A 22,301-nucleotide genomic window follows, 5' to 3' on the forward strand; every position below is an offset into this window, starting at 1 on the left:
CGGCAGAATTCTCATTACTCCCCCCCCCCAGCTTGATAGTGCACCTATTTTCTTCCACTCCACCTCCTCCTTCTCTTCCTCTTCTTCTCTCTTTCTTCATTCTCTCTCTCTCTCTCTCTTTGCATTATCTCTGGCGCGCGGAGCTCCTCGAGCTGACTATCATCTATAAGCTTAGAGGCGCGTGCGGGGACAAGCGAGAGAAAAAAAAAGTGTAATAGACCTTATATGAGTGTGTGTGTGTGTGTGTGTGTGTGTGTGTGTACGGGCACTGGTGTGCGTGGAGAAGCCAATGGGATGAAGAGCTGATAATAGATGCAAATTATCCCTGAAACCGACAGACACAGACACACATATACACGTACACACCAACACACACCGAGGCCAGGAGGAGAGAGAGAGAGAGAGAAAGAGGGGGTGAGCGCGCGCGATAGAGAGCCAGAGAGAGAGAGAGAGAGAGAGAGGGAGCAAGAGAGAGAGGGAGAAAAAATATGAAACAACTCATTTGCAGAGGAGTAAATCACGGAAAAGCCGTTTGAGAGCGCGACAGGGCTCCGCTTCCAGCGCGAACACCGGAATTGTGATGCGCAGGAGCCCTTCCTCCTCAACTTCTCCCTCTTCTTCTTCTTCTCCTTTCTCTACGTTTTCTGTTTCTTCTTCTTCGCTGGAGTTTTTATGGAATCGGTGTGATCGTTGTTGTTGTTGTGGTTGTGGCTGTTTCCGTTACTCACATCACCGCGCGTCCGTCACTGTGGCCGTGAGGGGAAACACCACAACAACGGTCACCGACACCGGCGGCAGACTCGCCTCGCGCTCTCTCTCTCTGTGTGTGTGTGTGTCGGTGTTTGTCTGCCTCACAGCGCGCGACAGAAGCAGAAAAAAGGAAAGCACGAGCCGCTGGTCGCTCCCTCTGTGACTCTGCTGAACACTGACTGAACTACTGTAAAAAAAAAAAAAAAGAAAAAAAGAAAAACCACACCAACACAAAGATGAGTTCATATTTCGTCAACTCGCTCTTCTCTAAATATAAGAGCGGAGACTCGTTACGTCCAAACTATTACGAGTGCGGCTTCGCGCAGGACCTGACCGGCAGCCGGCCCACCGTGGTGTACGGCCCGGGCTCCGGCGCCACCTTCCAGCACGCCCCGCAGATCCAGGACTTCTACCACCACAGCGCCTCCACACTGCCCAGCAACCCGTACCAGCAGAGCCCCTGCGCGGTCACATGCCACGGCGAGCCCGGGAACTTCTACGGATACGACGCCCTTCAGCGGCAGACGCTTTTCGGGACTCAGGACGCGGATCTGGTCCAGTACAGCGACTGTAAGCTGGGAGGCGCGCCGGTGCTGAGCGGAGAGGACGCGGAGGGGACCGAGCAGAGCCCCTCACCGACGCAGCTGTTCCCCTGGATGAGGCCGCAAGGTGAGCTAACGGAGCTGCAGAGGTTGTTTTGTCTTTTACGCTGACTCTTCTTTCCTACAGAGAGAGTCGAGCTGCTGCTGCTGCTGCTCCACGAAGAGGAGACATGTTCAGGAAACAGTGGAAGAAACTTTGAAGAAAAGTGTTTATAAAAAGCAGCAGTTTGCGCAGGGCAATCAGAGCTTCCTGCGTTCAAAGCGGAAGACAAAAGCACGTTTATGGTTTTATTGGCAGCACCAAAACTTGTGAATGACTTTAGGGTTTAATTACCCGGGTCATATACTGAGAGGAGCCGGGATAGGAGCTCGGAGAGGGAGAGAAAGGAAAGCAGGCTAAAATGGACGGGAGATGTTGGAGGAGGGGGTTCAGAGGAGAGAGAGAAGAGCCCCTCTACAAAAAGTGCAGCTCTGAGCAGATGGGAGAGAGTTGTTTCAGACATGCAGCTCTGACCCGGGTTAAACTTTTACTGCCGTTTTTTTGCTTTTACTGCCCTGCCTGTGGTCTGTGGGAATATTTGGCTGCACGGTGGCCGAGTCCCTGTTGGGTTAGAGCAGAGACTGTGCATGTGTGAGAGGAGGAGGAAGAAGAAGAAGAGTTAGCACCTCCACATCTGATGAAAACAAAAAAATCTAAATCACCCTGCAAGTAAAAAAAAAAAGCGTGCTCTTAAAACACTCAGTTTGTTTGTGGCACACGGTGAGTCAGGAGCAGGCCGAGCTCAGATTATATATCTTTAATTAGAATTTCTTCAAATATTATTTGCATTGTAGGGACGCCGAGCTGATAATGGATGGTTTAAACCGACAGCACAATACGGCTGATTATGCAAGAAGGCATTTTTGTGTTGGAGAGACACAGACTGTAAGGCAGAGAGAGAGAGAGAGGGCAGTGAAGGGATTGACGTGTATAGCAGCCTATTTTGTTTGAGCCCATAATTCTTGTGCCGTGGTGTGTGTGTGTGTGTGTGTGTGTGTGTGTGTGTGTGTGTGTGTGTGTGTGTGAGAGAGAGAGAGAGAGAGAGTGAGAGTGAGAGTTTATTGCTTGTGTTCTCGGTTGTATTTTTTAAAGTGGGGCTGCAGACGGGTTATAGCCTGTACAGGACTTTTGTGGCTTCATGATTATGATCATAAAATAAGAAAATATATATAATAAATAAATGAAGCAGCTCTGTTTTCACCTCGAGCTGCTTCTCCTTTCATCCTCACAGCACACATATTGAAACCACCTGCTCCAGATAACAGCAGCAACATTTGATGATACACATTTACAACAATACGAGCACGTTCCCTGCAGTGTGTGTGTGTGTGTGTGTGTGTGTGTGTGTGTGTGTGTGTGTGTGTGTGTGTGTGTGTGTGTGTGTGTGTGTGTGTGTGTGTGTGTGTGTGTGTGTGTGTGTGTTAGGGGAACCTTGTGTATCAGTATTACATGTTTCCTGATTGTGTGGCCTGTAAATGATCATAATTTACATAGTTAAAGCCTGCGTTATATTTTCCTAACACTTGTCTGCGCGTCACGGCTCTCCAAATCATTCCCAGCTTTAAACACGAGCGGCCACACTCAGGCGCGCGCGGGGCTGAGATCCTGAAAACGACGTTTGAAGGAGCTTCCACTCTTCTGCAGAGACGACGACACTGATTAGTCCTATGATTGATAGATTTCATACTGTATACTTTGGCTTTACTGCCCGGGTGCAGGCAGCTCTCATCATCCGGGGGCTGCAGACTCGAGTGAAAACAGGAAACCAGGCATGACAAGCCGCTAAAGTCCGAGAATGCTCTGTATGTACGTACGCGGTTACAGCTCGTGTGCTCTTTGATGGGATATTATCTCAGCTCAGCGCGAGGATTTATTAGTTATAATAGCAGGAAAAGGCGGACCGTGTTTTGCGGGTGTAACGGGGAGGGGGGGATGGAGCGCAGCTGCGAGGCGGTGATCCTCCCCGTTTAGCACCGAAATCCCGCTTTAACGAGAGGAAACGTTTCATAATTTGTCTTGTAAAGAGGAGCTCGCCTCCTCCATACCTTTCATATATCAGAAACACGGCACTGGAGGAGGAAGAAGATGCGTTGAAATCCTCCCGAGTCTCTCCGAGCTTTAATATCTGAGTCTCATTCTGAACTCGTTTTACGACTCGCTGTGGTTTGGAATAAATCATAAATGATTCTCTCTCCAGGCTACAAAAGAAAAAAAGCGAAGTAAAATCTGATTAGGCAGAAGAATGGATGAATGTCTGTAATTGTTTTAGTCTTCTGTCCCGGCTCTCATTGGCCTCTGTTGTCCAGAGGAAACCTTGTTTCTCCTTCCTCCAAAATGTCAACTGCCAACAGCCGTGCATTAGTTTAGAGCTCATTTAATTGGCGTAGTAAAGGTTTCATGTGTGATAGCTCTTCAAAATGTTTAGAATGCCGAGGCCTCAGTCTGCTAAAGAGCAGGTGATCATTCAGCTGACGAGAGAGCAGCAACACGTCAAACAAATGAAACAAATCTGAGGATTTAGTCCTCTAAGAGCTGTTTGATCCTCCAGCTGTGGATGGAGCTGGTGTGTGTGTGTGTGTGTGTGTGTGTGTGTGTGTGTGTGTGTGTGTGTGTGTGTGTGTGTGTGTGTGTGTGTGTGTGTGTGTGTGTGTGTGTGTGTGTGCCGGAGGTTGAGGGTTAAATTCTTCGTGTACGTTGCTCCGTCAAAATAGCATTCGGATCAAAGCAATCCTCTCTGTCATTTTATCCAGGAAAGTGTTTCTCAGTTCCCTTAATTCATGGCTGGTGACAGCACTGAAGGTGGCGCCCAGCTCCCTTTAGTCCCCACAGCACGAAATCACGGCGCCAGCCCCGTGACAGATAACACATACAAGACATTTACATCACTTACAAGTTCACACATTTCCATAAAGACTCCCTCGTCTGCCGCTGTTCCCCCTCTTCTTCTTCTTCTTCTTCTTCTTCTTCTTCTTCTTCTTCTTCTTCTTCTGCATGTTTGACCATAAAAGCAGCTCTGTGCCCAAACACGGACACTGAACGTGGAAAGTCAAACTCATCACTGATCCGTGTTTGTTTTTCACCTGCAGGCTGTTTCTAATGAGAGGAGAGTAAGAGGGCTGTGTGTGGTTACAGCAACAATCACTGCACTCAAGAAAATACAAAACTACATTTAAATCAGGGAATAAACAAAATCCATCCTGAAAAAAATCCTTTGATATTTGATTTGACCTGAAATGAGAATTCTTCCACTGCTCTGTAGTTTGTAGGATATTTCCTAAACGCGTTCTTTTTTATTCTGATGCACAATAAAGAATAATAATAATCAACTTTATTTAGAGCCCACAGCTTCTGCCAGGGAATGCAATAAAATATAAAATGAGAATTAAACAAAATGTGCAAATTTAAAAAAAAGGGACATTTTGACAATCATGCAAACGCCTGATATTTCCCCTCCAATCAAATTTGTTTCGAAGCAGCATTTTTTATTTTTTTATTCCAGAGCTGCATGATCACTAACAATGCCTAGTTCTCACTGCAGATTTAAAATTATATATTTACGCTCAATAAAAATAGGATGCGTGTGTAGAAATGTCAGACTCATTCAGAGAAGTGTTCCAGTCTTATAGAAGCACCGCAGCTGTCTTTAAAGCATCAAAACTCTGTGATTATATTCAGTTTCATGTTTTTCGTTTTCTTTATAAACTGGGACCATCATGGAGAACATACTAAAAACGTTTTTTTTTTAAACTGCAGGTGAATAAAATCACCTGAGAGGCGGGTGTTTCTTTCGTCGTGCTTGTCCAGCGTTTGTGCAGAAACTCGATACGTGACCTCGTGTCCGTTGATTAAGTATTTATGAATTTGATATTGCGTCTGTGCTCCGGGTTCTCTCCCTGCGCGCAGACAAAGAAACATCCGCCTCAGAGACTCACAGCTACACCTCTCTATCTCCACTTCTCATCGTTTGCACCGTTTTTAATGAAAAGTCTCTTCTTGTCTTTGAACGCATCTTTATTCTCCTCTTCATTCTTTCAGAGATCGTCTCTTAAAGAGATGCTTTCCCCCCCTCTCCTCAGTTTTTACGATGTATTTATGTGAAGCATCAAATATTCATGTGCACTCCTGTAAGTGCTCAGTAGATGTTTCTTTTTAGAAATATTCAGTGACTGCAGTTGGTGGATGGTGATGTGCTTTTGGTGGAGTTCCGGGTGGGTTAGAACATTTTGTGTGTGTGTGTGTGTGTGTGTGTGTGTGTGTGTGTGTGTGTGTGTGTGTGTGTGTGTGTGTGTGTGTGTGTGCGTGTGTGTGCGTGTGTGTGCGTGTGTGTGCGTGGAAGTGTGGAAGAGAGAGATTTATGACACCCATGAACATGAGTCATATGAGAATCATTTTGATTTTTAAGGACATGCCTGAACTTCCTTTCTTTTCAAGAAAACAGCTCTGATGTGTGAATTTAACATCCATGCATCAATAACAACATAAACAATGTTTGTTTGTTTGTTTGTTTGTCTGTTTGGATGAAGGGTCACTGAGTTAATCCACACTCACAGACAAACAAAGGGATTCATGTCTATCTCAAAGTAAAGCACTTCATCTGAACATCAGTGAAATGAAGAGAAACCATCTCAGTGTAATTCTACAGCGACACACGCACACTAAACCTCACAACACATGTCAGTACATCAACATTTCATCAGTTATTGTCTGTAATCTGAAAATGCATTTTATGTAAAGATGCTTTTGGTTAATCTTCTAATATTAAAACATGTGCAGCTTTATTTTTATTTCTCTTTAAAATCATTGTGACGTCACATGAGTACCTTTGAGAGTTGAATTGGTTCAGACACAAAGCGCTGTATGAGGAGGGTCTTTGTACCTTCATGTTCGCCCTCTTGTTCTGCCATACGCAGAAAAAAATAATCAACGTTTTGGAAATGCAGATTTAAATATTTGCAGATGTGAATATAAAACATGAAACTGTACTATACCGTATAGTACCTTACCGTATACTACCATCATGATAGTACCATACCATATAGTACCATACCGTATTGTACCATCATGATAGTACCATACCATATAGTACCATACCGTATAGTACCATACCATGTAGTACCATCATCATAGTACCATACCTTATAGTACCAAGCCGTATAGTACGGTACTATACCGTATAGTACCTTACTGTATAGTACCATCATGATAGTACCATATACCGTATAGTACCAAGCCATATAGTACAGTACTATACCGTATAGTACCTTACAGTATAGTACCTTACAGTATAGTACCATCATGATAGTACCATACCGTATAGTACCAAGCCATATAGTACGGTACTATACCGTATAGTACCTTACAGTATAGTACCATCATGATAGTACCATACCGTATAGTACCAAGCCATATAGTACGGTACTATACCGTATAGTACCTTACTGTATAGTACCATCATGATAGTACCATATACTGTATAGTACCAAGCCATATAGTACAGTACTATACCGTATAGTACCTTACTGTATAGTACCATCATGATAGTACCATACCGTATAGTACCAAGCCGTATAGTACAGTACCATACCGTATGGTACGGTACCCCTGACCCTACCCCGATATGGTACAGTACAACATGACCCAACACGACACGCTTAGACAGGACACATTGCAAAAGGAAATCTAACACTTTTCAGTCCCTTTAGGAAACTTATCTTTAAGACGAATGCTGCAAACTTTCTCTGTTTTCGGGTTAATAATAAATATTTTATTTATCTTTTAATAACAAAGACTTTGTTTGATTTCCATGTAAGGGGTCGTTGGAAGGTTTACGATAAAGCGATGATGTAATCAGGTAGTTTTTCCTGTAATAATGTCTCCCCCACCTCTATTCTGCCCACCCCCCCTCCCCCCCTCCACCCAGTAGCTGCTGGCAGGAGACGAGGCCGGCAGACTTACAGCCGCTACCAGACCCTCGAGCTGGAGAAGGAGTTCCTGTTCAACCCCTACCTGACCCGGAAACGCCGCATCGAGGTGTCGCACGCGCTGGCTCTGACGGAGCGACAGGTGAAGATCTGGTTTCAGAACCGGAGGATGAAATGGAAGAAGGAGAACAACAAGGACAAGTTCCCCAGCAGCAAGAGCGAGCAGGAGGCGGTGGAGAGGGAGAGGAGGGAGAAGGAGATCAGGGATGGCAGCGGGAGTGGAGGAGGTGAAGGGGGAGGAGGAGGAGGAGGAGGAGCCTCAGTCGCGGCTGTAGCGGGAACAGCGGGGTCACAGGCCGTCGTGAATGAGGATTGCTGCGAGAAAACTCCGAAGCCAATGTAGGGAGGAAAGCGGGGACACGGGCGAGGAGGGGGGAGGGGAGGGCTGTAAATGCTGGACAGGACGGGGGTAAGGATGGGTGAAGAATGGTGGGTGGGGGGGTTGTTTTTGTCTAACTTAAAGGCCATTGGACTGCCCAGCTGTCTCCACGATCCAATCGATGGAAGGAACATTTCAAAATGGCGACCGGATGGACTGATGAGGCCTCGAGCCTCCACGTGCTGACTGTCGAAAAGCGCGGGAAGAAAAAAAAAAAAACACGCAGTGAGACAAGAAAGTGAACTTAAAAAAAAATCACTGAGGGAAGGGGCGGATCAATCCAAGTTGAACAAACATAGATTAATCTAGTGTTTAAAAGAATCAAAAAAAAAAAAAAGAAAAATGATAGCTTCCTTTCTTTGTGGAACAATTATCGTGGAAACATTTCTATATTGTTAGAAGTTTATCATTAACAATTTTATCTTTGGCAGCTGTATAGTTTTTAAGTTAAAAAGATGATGGTGCACTTTTTACTGTACTTCTCATTTCTATGTTGTTGTTGTTGTTGTTATGGCAATGATTGATGATGATGATGACGATGACGTAGCAATTAATGAAATTTCCAACAACATGAAACTGCCTATTTATGCTGTTTTAGTAGGTCGGGTCTCTTTTTTACACACTCTAATTGTTGTTTCTCGTTTTAGTTGGTTTTATGATCGATGGTGTTCGTTTTATGTTGTCTTCCTTTTTCTCTTTTTGGGGTAAAAAGCATGCGCACAGTGCAGATAAAAAAAAAAGAGAACATTCATAAAAATAAAAAGGAGAAAAAATGTGATTAAATGTCGACTTCTGTAATTTAATGTCGGGCTCTGCTATGAGGTGATGATGGGGAGGGGGCTCTTAATGTGGCACTGTTTAATTGTCATCTTCAATTTGGAAGAAAGTTTTTGATTCGTCAGCTAAAGAGTGAAACAGAAAGAGACAATTCAAGATGTCGCTTTTCTACGGAAGCCCTGAGCAGACACACATCAACACATTTTATAGAACCGAGTTTATTACAATCGTTTTCTTGAGCTCTCGTCTCATTATCTTGGGATAACAGCGTTGAGTTTCCAGTCATAACGACTTCAATTCAGTTGAGACATTAACTCGTCTTCACGGGAAACCAGCGTTGATAACTTGAAGTCGAGCTCACAACCAAAATAAACCCTTAAAGGTCACATATATAAAATCCTCTTCTCCATGTTTCTCTAACTCTAACATGAGTCTCTAGTCTGTCTACAAACCCCCCAATGATGAGAAAAGTCCATCCTCTCCATCTTCTTGCCTGCTCCACTTTTCAGAAAATGTGTGCTCAAACAGGCCGTTTGGAGATTTTCCCTTCATGACATCACAAAGGGCAGTAACCCCTCCCCCAGGTGGGGGACACTCCCACAGCTAGGTGTTTGTTCTGCCCTCTGAGTCTGCCTTCTCACCGTAAACAATAGGACATGAAAGGGGGCGTGGTCAGACACAGCTCATTTACATATTTAAAGGTACAGACACAGAAACAGCCTGTTCTGAGCAGGGCTGAAATAGAGGGGTTTATAGGCATGATCAAATACAGGATCAGAGTGGATTTAGAACAAGAAACTTCACACACATGTTTTGAGGAGCTCTGAGAATTATTTACACTGAAGAGGAGGAGGAGGATATGTTACCTTTAACAGAAAAACAGCGTTACATAAAATATATGGTCTTATGTCTGCTAAGGGCTTCCGTACTTTCCTCCTATTCTTTAATCACTTCCTCTCCTTTCACCCTTCCCTGCCTCCTTCTCTCTCTCCCTCCTTCCTGTCAGCACCCAGACTGATAAAACCGTTCAGTTCACGGGGCCAAACATTTAAGCCTCGACTCGGAAATCTCCTCTTAAAACAACAGACGCCGCCCCTCAAAACACACACGCGCGCACACACACACACACACACACACACACACACACACACACACACACACACACACACACACACATCCTATCCAAACATCTCTTTATTTATTGCCTGGTCCTCCACCTCCACTTACATTATTACAGGCCTCTGTATTCACCATTACACTGCCCTCCATCATCATCACCATGACGACTTGAAGTTGGATTGTTTCCATCTGGAGATCAAACAAACTGAGCATGCGTATTCGCTCTTCTTCAGACACTTGACTTGTAGCTAAGAGAATCCGAGCCCGAGTTTTAGATTTAGAGATAGATGTAGCTGACCAAGCAGCCTGACATTTTACAGTTTCATCTACAGACCTTTGTGTAAGCTGTCCAGTCAGTGTGTCATCAGGATTTGAGTTACTTTTTGCAGATCTAGTTTCGATATAACCCCAGAGCAGACAGAGCCTCGAGCCCCCCCTGAGATTTCTGCCACCCCCCTAGGGAAGCCTGGCTCTGCATCAAATGTGCTTTTCTCCTTAAATGGAGCAGAATCTGTTTCTGAATCCAGTTTTGAACAGTGCGTAAAAAAAACCAGTCAAGTTGCTTTATATTTCTGTCTTAAAAACAAACATGAGCAGCTTTCATTTTGCATTGACGATGTCGTTTTGCATCGAATAAAGAATAAATTCAAACTCAGTAAAGGCAAAAATATCCTGATGTTTGATCCTTACATCCCGGCCTTATGAAACACAGGAGTCTACCTTTTTAGACCCCCTCAGCCCCCTAAATGTCTCCTTGTTTAAATCCAACTGCAACAGGATTTCTGTTCAAATAAACTCATGTTCAAAAAAAGATTATTCAGATTCATTTAACTGTTTTTAACAAGGCTCCATGGACAGCAGGTAACAAGTTGATCTGTGTCCTTTAAGTTTACAAAAAGTGAAAAGAAAACACATATATGTTTAAAACACATGAATAGAAACTACATGAATCGTGCTGTGGAGACTTTTTATTTGTCCACCAGTTTTTCTGGTGACTCCAAGTTGAATCTGTGCATGGCCGTAAGAGACATCTCAAGACCCTCAGCCCTAAAGCTGTGGCCCCCTATAACCCCCCGTGCAGGCACTACATACCGGCCTTGGTGTTTGTGACCATGACTCACAAATTAAATCAAATGGCTGCAAAGTATCTGACACAAAAAGTCCTGTTGTTTGCAGCTCCAGGCCGGTGTCCATAATCAAACTTTGAATCTGAGACTTTAAAGTTCTCTCTTCAATCGACTAATTGTCCCATAAAGTTTAACTGGAATGTTACGCAAGCATAACTCCTCTGTGTTCCCGTTAGTCATCACATTCAGCACTAAGATTTCCTCCTGGATAAAGCAGGTCACGGGTACAGAACAAGACCCGAAGAGAGAAAAAAACGTGCATGCAAGACTTCTCCAGACCTGAGCTGAGATTTATGTGGAAAAGGCCGGAGGGTGGAGACACATTAGCACTTTAACCAAGGTAGGGGTAAATATATATCTTCTTTTTTTCTTCTTCTTCTGCTTTCTCCTCCTCTCAAGCAGGAATTCTATTTGGTTTCAGTAATGTTTTTACAAGCATAGAAGCTTTCTCCGGCTTTACTCAAGTGTTTTATTGAAGCACAGGTATCCTTCAGCGTCAGGATGACAAAGTGTTTCTCAAGGTGAAACATTTAACATCAACCCAACAACCACTAAGGTGCCTATAGTTCTGTTTGTTTTCACATGTAATCTATGGCACGGAGGCAGCCAGGTGTACTCATTAATGTTCTGCTTATCATCAATAAAATAAGAATGTTGGCCGTTAAAGCTCTCTGGTGATGAGCGTTACTGAATAATAATTTCCTGACTGCTCCTCTTTAAAGAGTTGTTTACATCTCCCTGTTTCTCTCCTCCTGCAGCGGTACAACAGCCTGCTTTGTTCTGCTGTGAGGGACCCTCTCCTCTGCTACATGTGTGGTCTCTACAACAGAGGAAATCCATCTCCTCTTTTTAGTCATCGGTGCAACTTTATGCACGAGGCTAGAACCATTCCTCCTCACATCCAATCAATGTCCAACTGATGATGTTTCCGCCTTTTTGCGCGCGTTTCAAGCCGCTTCTAACTCTGTGACAGGACGGTCAAGATTTAAGTTTGTCAGCCTCAGCTCCGCGTGCTTGGTGATTAGTAGACACGTTCCGAGCTGCTGCGTATTGATTGTTTAGTATAGATTGCATTCTGTGTGTGTGTGTGTGTGTGTGTGTGTGTGTGTGTGTGTGTGTGTGTGTGTGTGTGTGTGTGTGTGTGTGTGTGTGTGTGTGTGCGCGCTTCAGCTATTTTCTGCCATTATAATATTGCATCCGGAGGGAAGCCCCGTCGGCCATTGGGCATTTTGACATCACATGGACTCAAGGTCACGTGGTCCGAGAAGCACAGGGAGGGGAGGGGGGGGATGAGTGGGGTGTGTGTGTATTTTTGGTGTAAATCTAGACAGTAATACCCCGCCAATAATTCACGGCGCGTCGTAAAAAGTGGACATTAACGCGCCCCGGGCCTACAAATCACCGGCGCCAAATTATGAGTTCGCCTGACTTCGCCAACGCGCTGTTTTCTAAATACCAACAAGCCGCCGTGAACTGCTCCGCTATGCTCTTCACTGACTCTCCAACTTCTCCCTTCCCGTCTTGCTCTACTGCTCCTGCCTTGTCTAATTCGTGCGCCCTCGTGTCCAGCGGATATCACCTCCATGGCTCCAATGGGAGAGGCAGCGGAGGGCTCTCTCTTCCTCCCTCCTTGTCTTCTTCATCTCCTTCCTTCTTAGCCTCCTCCTCTTCCTCCTCTTCCTCGCAGTTCTGTTATTCTCTTTCGGGACTGAACAGGGGCAGCGGGAGTACCCAGCCCGGAGAGTACACAACCCGGAGGGGAGAATTTCAGCCCTCTGAAGTGCGCAAAGAAGAAGGGGCTGTGCCACTGTGCGCCACGGAGCGAATCTCCGGTCGCTCTCAGCTCTACGCGCTGCCCACCGGGCTTCCAGAGCCGACCTGCAGGAGGCAGAGTAACCCTGTAGAGCAGCAGACGAGGCAGTCCAATGAGGAGGGGCCACAGATTTACCCCTGGATGAGGAGCTCAGGTGAGGGGGGGTTAAAAGTTATGAACATTGATGAACTAATAAGCAGCACCTCACAGGTGAGTTGCAGTGAAGGGAGGAAGGTTATTTTTATAAATAGTTTGGGGAAAGCGAGGAGCAGGCCAGGGGTGGGTGGGTTTGTGTGTGTGTGGGGGGGGATGTTTTGTGGGAGAGAGAGAAAAAGAGGTGCAGACCAATAATCCCGTTAAACGCTCTTTAAACCGTTGGCCCGGTTGCGCAGCGGCCACTGCCGTTAGCTGAACTATGCTTGCCTGTTTCTCTTTTTTTACAACCTCTCTCTTTCTTTTTGCAAATCCTTTATTGCTCTGCGACCTCCATAAAACCATAATTTAAGACTTGGTGAATATTCATTAGGTGGTATTGTGTTTCAGAATGGGACTGTGGAGTGAAGGGGTGTCTGGAGTTTTATCCCAGATTATTTGAAAATGGAGAAAACCTCCAGAGAAACTCATCTTCCTCTTGCAGTTATCGCTCATATTCAGGGTGTCGCTCAGCTCGGCCTTCTCGGCCTGATTGCCTTGTGCTTCTTCTCTGTGCTAGCTAGCCCACTGAAAGCCCTTTGTGCTATTGTACTGTCACCACAATCCGCCTAATACTATAAACACTATAAATTAGCGGATGGGTTTGATCTCTGAATGCCTGCTCTTTCCAGCGATTGTAAAAGCGTCTTTGTGAAGCTCGTGTGACAGCAGCGGGCTGGATGCTGAATGGATTGCAGGGCCTCGGAGCCTCGAACCACCACAAACACGTTCAGCACAAAGAACAGTTTTATGTTTGCGTCAAAATACTCAATGGTTGTGCGTGAAAACCGGGAAATGTGGAGAGTGTCCGTGCGTAAAACGTGCGTAAAAGTTGAGGAAATGCTGCACTCTGATCAGTAACGCGGAAACACAGAGACATGAAAGCCTGTTAAATCATGTGTGAGCTCCTTTATTCCCTTCAGCAGCACTAGCTCTTACTCTCACTTGCGCGCGCACACACACACACACACACACACACACACACACACACACCTCAGGGCTAAGTCAGGCTCACGATGAAATATTTTTTTAGAGAATCAGTCCTTCCTGATTAGCAGGAGCCTCCTGACAGCTACTCGACAGCTTTTCGTCTTGGCCGTCGGCTTCCTCGTTTATTTCCCTCTCTGTCGCCCTGTGTGTGTGTGTGTGTGTGTGTGTGTGTGTGTGTGTGTGTGTGTGTGTGTGTGTGTGTGTGTGTGTGTGCTTTTCATTTGGAAATCTGTTTGATAAAGAGGGTCAAGAAATGAAAACGGCACCCATGAAATTGAAAGTACTTTATTCACTTGAGGATTTTAAAGTCAGAGAAATGAGTTCAGGGCTTTTGGGGCTAAAAAAGAAAACTACGTAACAATTACGTAAAAAAATATGAACTAAATATTTAAGAAAAAAAGAGAACGTGTCGTTAAATTTCAAACTTCGGAAAAACTTTATACACACAAAATATACAACATATTACATTTCGTGTGTGTGTGTGTGTGTGTGGCTTTGTGATGGGGTTGAGTCAGTCAGCCTGAATAATGAATTTATAGATTTTAATTTAGATCTGATTCCAGTCCAAGGCTCTGAATATGATTGGAGGGAAAAAGTCCCGGATGTTCCCGCTGACAAATGTGAATAAGACAAACAACCCACGAGCACGAGCTCTTGCAGCGGCGCACTTGTGCACAATTATGAAGACACTAATTCACTTTATGTTTTATAAATGCGCGTGAGTGTGTTTGAAAAAAATCAAATCCCTTCCTGTCGTCAGTTGCTCGAGAATTCAAGCTCGAGCTCATATAAATCATCAGCGACAGCACGAGAGCAGAAAATATAACAAATAAATGGAAAACACACAAACACGGGCACGTTCTTCATCACTCACACAAACACACGCGCACACACTCTCACACACACGCGCGCGCGGAGACTGCAGGCAGAAACATGAAATCTAATTGCGTCTTTAAAAGCTGCAGAATCCGATGAGCGCGGAGTTTATGTACAGTGTGTTTGTGTCGGGGATTAGATTAGCTGTCTGAAGGATTTTTACAATAAATATTTTTTATGTTGCCTAATAAAAAAAATAAATCTGTTTCATAAATGTGTTTTTTCATCCTGAGGCGGAAACGGAAGCTGTAGAGGAAGAAAGACAAATACATGTGGAGGTCTTTGTATTGTAATAAATCAAATATTTACAATTCAACTTACATTTTAATTTTATTTTTTTGCATTTCCACAGAGTTCAATGAAAATATTGTAAATTTCTGAACACGTTTCAAAAATGTTTGTAAATTACTGAACTGGTTTGCCGCCACAATAAGGTTATACCAGTTACTAAAATAACTTTACTAAATGTTTATGTGTAAAAGGTGAAAACAGGTATGGAGCACGTGGACTGATGCCACACACACACTGCAACATTTACAGCCTGAGGAGCATTTAAAATACATCAAACAGAACATCACAGGATACAAACCATCATAACGTGATTTATTATTAAAAAAGGGTTTCCTCTGGTGTCCATACATGGAACTAAAATCTGTAGAGGGACACTGAAAGGATGTGAAGAGGTTCAGGAACAGTAGAAAATCTGCTCCTCGAAAACACAACAAATGTGACTCTACTCTGCGTTTTAGTCAGCGTCAGGTTTTTGTGTTTGTGAAACACAGAGAGAGAAAGAGAGAGTTAAAAACATGTCAACCTCTTCCTTTAATGTTTTTCCCTGCAGCACATCTTCATCCTGCATGAACAAACACAGGAGAACACTGAACAACCCATAAGAGAAAAGTATTTCATAGGCCTTTAAAGTTTTTCAAAATAAAAGTATCAAATGTTTTCTTCACTGACAGAAAAGAGGCTCTGATGAAGAACAGCTTTCATGTTCACACACTTTGAATGTAAATTCCCTCCAGAGTAACTTAACCACCAAATTCTCAGGAAAAAAAGAGTTTGAACATGACCTCTGTGATCTCCTGTTCTTGTCCTACACGTCCAGGACTCCTGCAGCGCGTGTAATAAAGCTCGTACCTGCAGAGTCTTTGAAAGCTCATTTTCTGGCAGAGAGCAAACGCTTCAAAGACGAGGATTTATGTCTCAGAGATTTAAGGGCTGACATGAGGGGAAGGTAAAGACACGTTTCCCTTTAAACCCTGGAGCTTCTTTTAACTTAAAGAGGAACTTTCCCCTGGGACTTTGGTCCACCAGGTACCAGGGTCCACATAAAGTTCCTGGGACTCCACGGAAAGGGTTCCTGCTCTTGGACTTAAGGGTAGGCTCTCTAGTGCTAAATATGTCCGACTGGTGGAGTGCAGTTAGTGCTCTGGTCATCAGGGGAAACAAAGACAACAAAGGGCCAGAGGAACCTTTTAGTCCCAATAAAGGAGCCTGCTGGACTAAAGGTTTTCTGTACCTTTGGTGGAAATGTGGCTTTGGTGTGCTGATGTGAAATAATCTTCTAAAAGCTGCAAGTCTTCAACCAATCAAAAATATTTAGCTGTGTTTCCATCGAAGGAACTTTTCCAAGAATTAGGGACCTTATAAGAGCCTTTACGTCTCTGGAAATGTGGCTCCTGGGATGAAAAATCTCAGATCCTTTTGGTGGAAACATACCCTTTGTGTTACTTCAAAAACAACAACCCCTACAGCAGAAACATTTTTGGGGATGAAATAATACTCCGCAGACTTTTTTTAGACCCCGGTCCCTGCTGTGATAAAGCTCTGAGTACTCTCTAAAGTTCCTTGTCCTTTGGGTAACTTCCTGTGGTTGAAATGCAGCTTTATGTGGACTCTTGTCTTCTAATCTGAGCTCCACTGCAGACGTCCATATGATGAAAGAATCCCAAACATGCAGAGTGAAAGTTGTCCATCACATCATTCTGTGTTTCCTGTTTAGTCGCCCCCCTCCTCCACACATTTATAACCTTCACTAAACACCAGCTAATGCCGTTAAAGTCCGTGCAAACAGTCGCAAAGCTCCTTTTTACAGGCTGGTCGTAGCTTTTTATTGCTGCTCAGATGACCTGCAGCCTCAGAGTCTGTTCACAGATTCCACAACAGCAGAAAAAAAGAACCTTCAAAGTGCATGTTATCAGTTTTGTTGTGAGATACAGAGGCTCTGATATTTATTTAAAGAATGATATCACTTTGTACCGCCTCTCCTCTGATCCCCACAGTTTCACTTTCCATGCTGCAGATCTGCAGACTTTAAAGGGTTTTCGTCGTGTCCTGCAGGCGACCTCTGAGTTATAAAAATGTGACCCAGTTTCTCTTCAACCTTCAGGCACTGTGTGACCTCATGAAGACAGAAGGTCAACATGGTTTCTGCGCTCTCACTCACTGACTCATGCATATTTTACACGAGGACTTACAGATTTATGCCTTTGCTTTAATTGAAATGAGCTGCCCTGATTATGGGTCTGTTTCTGCAGACTTCATTGATTCTTTGAAGCTGCCCCCCCCCCCCCCCCCATAGAAACCCTCAGCATCAACAGTCACATTTGCAGCGCTCTCCTTTAATTATGTGGTGGACTGAAGTGTGCGTACATCTCCTTTAAGGCCAAACACTGTGAGGTAAATATTGAGCAGCTGAACCCACATGAACCACCCCGTCCTCCGGACTGCTTCATGGTGTTGACACAGCCACAAGTCAGAGGAGTGTGTGTCAGGAAGTGGAGGTGTCAGAGAGTGTGTGAGAACAAAAACCAAAACAAGGAGACAATCAAGAGTCCATGTTTATTTATTTATTCAAATGAAACGCCCTCAGAAAAGACAGGAAAGAGTTCATAAAAGAGGTTTCAAATATTTGCTAAAATGTCTTAATTTTGGTTTGAATTGTGACAAAACAAACGTCAACATTTATCTGTGATTAATACGTCCAAAAATAGAATGAAAGAAACTCAGTTTTCATGGCAGCCATCTTTAAATTGCTGGTGTTGTTGCATGGACTGGCTGCACGTTCACACGTCAAAATGAACTCCTGGGTTCTTATTGACATGTTGACACAATAAACTTTTACAGGATGTGAATCACTCGACCTGTTTCTAAAAACTTCATCAGTGAAATAATCACTTTTGGTGAATTTGAAAATGCAAACAAACAAAAAAAACAACAACAAATAGATGTGTTTTTCCAAATGATCCAGCTGACAGTGATGTCATTAAAAGGTATAGTTTATTTAATTGAAAAACATTATTCTAAATAATTTCACAGAATGAAACAGAGACTTTGGAATGGGACACATTGATTAATGATTTAAACAGACTGCTAATGAAATTAATTAACTTTATTATTTCTCTTTTAGAGGTTTGTTGTTCTCGCTGCTTTAAAGAGAAACGTGTAGTTTATATCAGAGAGAAATGAAGAAGAATATACATTTTCACTTCACACTTCATGATTAGTTTACATTTCACTTCCATAATCATTGCGACCCTGAAGTCCCAAAAGAATATATTCAAAAAAATGAGCTCTAGCTATATATACTGTATATCTCAGAGTTTTGTTTTTTTTTGTTTTTTTTTTGGGACTTCCAGGGTTCTGTACATGATCCAACTAAACCATCTTGTGTTTTTATTTAATCAAGAATAAAAGGGAAAAGCAGTTTCTTGATTCTTAATATTGAAGATAATCTGATGAAGATAGATAGAAAACAGAAAATCAGTAACGTGCAGAAATAGATCTGATAGAGGGGACTCTGAATGAAATACCTGTGTGTGACTGTGTGTGTGCAGGTGCAGACAGGAGGCGCGGCCGGCAGACGTACACGCGCCATCAGACGCTCGAGCTCGAGAAGGAGTTCCACTTCAACAGGTACCTCACGCGACGGAGGAGGATCGAGATCGCGCACGCGCTCTGCCTCACGGAGCGGCAGATCAAGATCTGGTTCCAGAACCGGAGGATGAAGTGGAAGAAGGAGAACCGGGAGACCGGAAGCGGCTCACCGACGCCAGGGTTACCGGCTGCTGAGGAAGAAGAAGAGGAGGAGTGAAGGGACTCATTCAGACTAAATCTGTTAAAGTATGGAATATGTTCTTTAATTTGATTTCCTTTTAATTAATGAAATATTGATTTAAGCAGAAACAGAAACAAAGTTTTTAAACTACAAACTTCCACCACGACAAACATTTAAAATGTCCTCGCGCGTGGATATGACAACATGGCGAAATATAATTAATTCATTTTTTAAGATGTTTCTAATTCTTTTTGAACTCAATTCATTCTAATGTATAAATATAAATATTCTCAATTTCTCCATGAAGGATTTATTTATGATGCGAGACAGAACTCTGAAACATCAACACTGAAGTTTGATTTTGAAAAGTATAATCCTAAAATATTTATGAGATGCTCCTAGAGTAAAAATAAATAAATATGAATATCTTCTCTTAGTTCATTCTCCCACAGATAAACCTCCCACGTGAGGAATTATTTTTGCCCTACACAAACCGAACATCCCCAAACTCTGCGCATCTCAGGAGAGCAAATTATAATGTTGAATGTTTTATTAATTAAACTTTGAATATGTGAATAAAACCCGTCACTGCATGACTTTATAGATATATCTCCCTAAATTCTTCCGTCTCTGATGAAGCACGCGGAGGGTTTGATCCTCGTGCTGTGTTGTTTCATCATCAACACTGAGCTCATCTAACATGTATAGATCAACATGAGCCCACTTAATGAAACTGGAAGCAAAACGTCCAATCAGACAACAATATGAAATCATCTTTCTTTGCTGTTAACCTTGAATGTTTATGTTATAACTTCCTGTTTATGCGCCAACACTCACGCGCATGGTGTCAGTTGTGTGTTCAGACTAAAATGCACTTTTTTCTTCTTTTTACTTAAATAATAATAAAACAAATAATCCAACCTGTCCTCGTGTATCTGAGTCTCCCTCCCATCTGGAAATGTTTCAGGTCAGCTGCTCCACATTTCCACATTCCGCGTGGTCGTGCTGAAAGATAAACCTCCTCTGTGGCGTAAAATAAAAGCACCACAAACACTCTCACACTGTCAGTAAGACGACTACAGACGCTTTAGGAGAGTCACAAGTCATCATTAAAGGTCTGAGTCGATCACTTTTTACAACATGTGGCTTTCTAACTGCAGAGGCCAAAGAGCCGGTTTGGATTTAGAAACTGAAAACATGACGAACCTCATGTTTCAAATCTGCTCTACATGTCCTCCTTAAATAAGAGTTTGCACACACAGAGTCCATCCAGGACAGACTCCACTGAGTTCTGACTGATGTTGGTTTTTGTTTTGGTGTCGTGCACTTAAAGGGTTCCACGCGAGTCCGGACCCCAAAAGGGTTCAGCTCAAACTTCATGTACATGTTCTGCTTTTTTCTACCTTTAATCTTTGCAAAACAAATCTGAGGCCAAACGTCCCTCACTGAACACAGAAACACACAAGAGCCCTTTAAATAAAAGTACACGAAGAAACAAAAAGTAACAACGAGGAGCCTCATTCTGACGCAACACAAAATAACCTGCAGTTTGAAGGAGTCTATGATTAAAAACATAAACATGTAATGATCTAAAACTTCTTCTTACTTCCTGTTTTTACCTTTGAATCGCTTCCTTACAGTTTTGTCATTTTGTGTGTTCTGTGTGTCTTCATGTCTGAATGTGCACACCTGCACGTGATCATGCACACACTCCTCCAGTCTGTAAATGGTGAATGCATTCTGAAGAAATGTTGTATTTCTTCAATGCACACACTTTGTTATATGATTCTATAAAATGTATGAAATGCTTCTTGTGCCCGCGTGAAGCTCGTTGAGTGTCCTCGTGGTGCTCTTGTATTAACTTGCCTTTTCACAATTCAAATATGAATTCAGATCTGATTTTCGCTGCAAACAAAGAAGACAGAAAGCAAACTCACAGAGGTTAAACTAGAGTGTCGTAGATGCTGCTGACCTAGAGGAAGAACACATTTATGTAGCACGTGCATGTACAGCCACAAAGGTTCACATGTATTTTTAATTTTAAGTAACAATAAAAACGTTTAGTTGCCAAATGTTCAAGCAAAAAGTGTAAAAACTTAAAATTTGTGGAAGGAATCTGGAGGGTTTTTTTTCAGAGAAACTCGTCAAACTTTAAATAAAACATTATTAGTATATTAGTATCTTATTAATATAAGTATTCAGATATAATATGTTTGATTAGGTTTCACGTGACAGTGTAATAACGACATTCACACATTATAAACCACTCTGAAATACTCTCACTTTGTTTACAGTTAAAGATGGGAACCATCATGTCACATCTCATTACTTCAGGTAAAGTTACGCACATGTTCATTAAAATTTTCCTTTTCTTTAAGCCTCAAATATATATATATATATTTAAAACTTTAGCTCTCAGGGAAAATAAAAGCCAGCTGTTTGCAGCTTCCGCTCGTTTTACATCCCTCTGCAGCGCGGCGCCACAAACCTCCAGATCTGCTCCAAAGTTGTTCCAAAACCAGAAGAATTTTCTGAGGGACATGACATCTTGTGGAAGTCCTCGGCATGTTTGTGGAAACCACATAAACCGGAGAGGGTTGGTGTTGTGAGGGGGGTGCAGCAGGTCTTAATGTCTTTATGGCGTCCCTGAAAAGGCCGGAAACCCAATAAAAGCTACAAACACAAAGACAGCAACAGAACGAGGATCGAGCGGCCTGTTGGTGCCTCCTGCTCTCAGCTGCTTTAGTTTCTGTTAATTTTTAACCCGGGATATTTGCATAGAGGAAACGGAGGATCCGTGTCTGCTGCTGCGGACCAGACACGGGGCAGTTTGGAGAGGTCATGCGTGGGTTACTGAAGGTTTAAAATCAAGTTTTCGGGGTTAAAATCGGATACGAATCGAATTTGGATGATGTCTGTACTGCAAAGGGGATTTTAAGGAACCACCAGGACGTTGTTTCAGACATGATCGGTCCCCTTAGATTAGTCCTGTTTGTCACTGGCGTATCATTTTACGCAAACACAAAGCCTGGGACCATTCGTAGATTTGTACTGGTGGATAAAAACAGGTCAGACGTGGCAGTAATGGACGCTGTTTGAAGAAACCAGAAGAGCAGATTTGGTGCTCAGAGTCCACCTGGGTCGCTAAGAAGGCAGACATCTCGGTTGTTTAAATTTTACCAAAGCAGCTTCATAATTCACCCAGCGAGCTGTGTTTGGTGTCTGCACATTTATAATGAGGAATAATTCTGTGTTTGGACACTGCGGTGTCTGTGGAGCAGAGGCGCGCATTGTTTGTGTCACTGCTGCATTGGAGGCGGGTTCTTCTCTCTTAGTTAACATTCAGGAGGCATCAGAATGGGGCTCAGGTTCTGGTTCTGTCTGGCTGAACTGTTGTAGTACAAGAATTTTGTGTAAAAAAAAAAAAAGAAGAAGAAGACTGCGGTGTGTTTGCAGAGCCTCTGAGCATCCTGCGGCTCCGGGCCTGCAGGCCGTAAAAATTGTGACGTGTTGCCGCATTGCGAAACCGCTTTTACGCACGGCTCTGAGGACCAGCACCACCGACCAGGTGATGATGTCTGCAAAATCCCCAAAA

The 22,301-nt window shown here is 43.3% G+C and overlaps 1 protein-coding gene across 2 annotated transcripts; it reads left to right on the forward strand.

The window, feature by feature from the left end:
• Positions 1–404: 404 nt before the first annotated feature.
• hoxb8a (homeobox B8a) lies at positions 405–8,535 on the forward strand. 2 transcript variants are annotated; one of them, XM_020652832.3, is made up of 2 exons: positions 405–1,419; positions 7,313–8,535. In XM_020652832.3, the coding sequence occupies exons 1-2, from the start codon at positions 987–989 to the stop codon at positions 7,714–7,716; spliced, it is 837 nt and encodes a 278-aa protein (XP_020508488.2). In that variant the 5' UTR covers positions 405–986; the 3' UTR covers positions 7,717–8,535. The 2 variants fall into 2 exon arrangements, with proteins under 2 accessions (XP_020508488.2, XP_065820601.1); XM_065964529.1 differs by having other exon boundaries at positions 416–1,419; positions 7,316–8,535.
• Positions 8,536–22,301: the final 13,766 nt, after the last annotated feature.

The sequence above is a fragment of the Labrus bergylta genome, chromosome 16, assembly GCF_963930695.1.
Source record: "Labrus bergylta chromosome 16, fLabBer1.1, whole genome shotgun sequence".
In the NCBI taxonomy this organism is placed as follows: domain Eukaryota; kingdom Metazoa; phylum Chordata; class Actinopteri; order Labriformes; family Labridae; genus Labrus; species Labrus bergylta.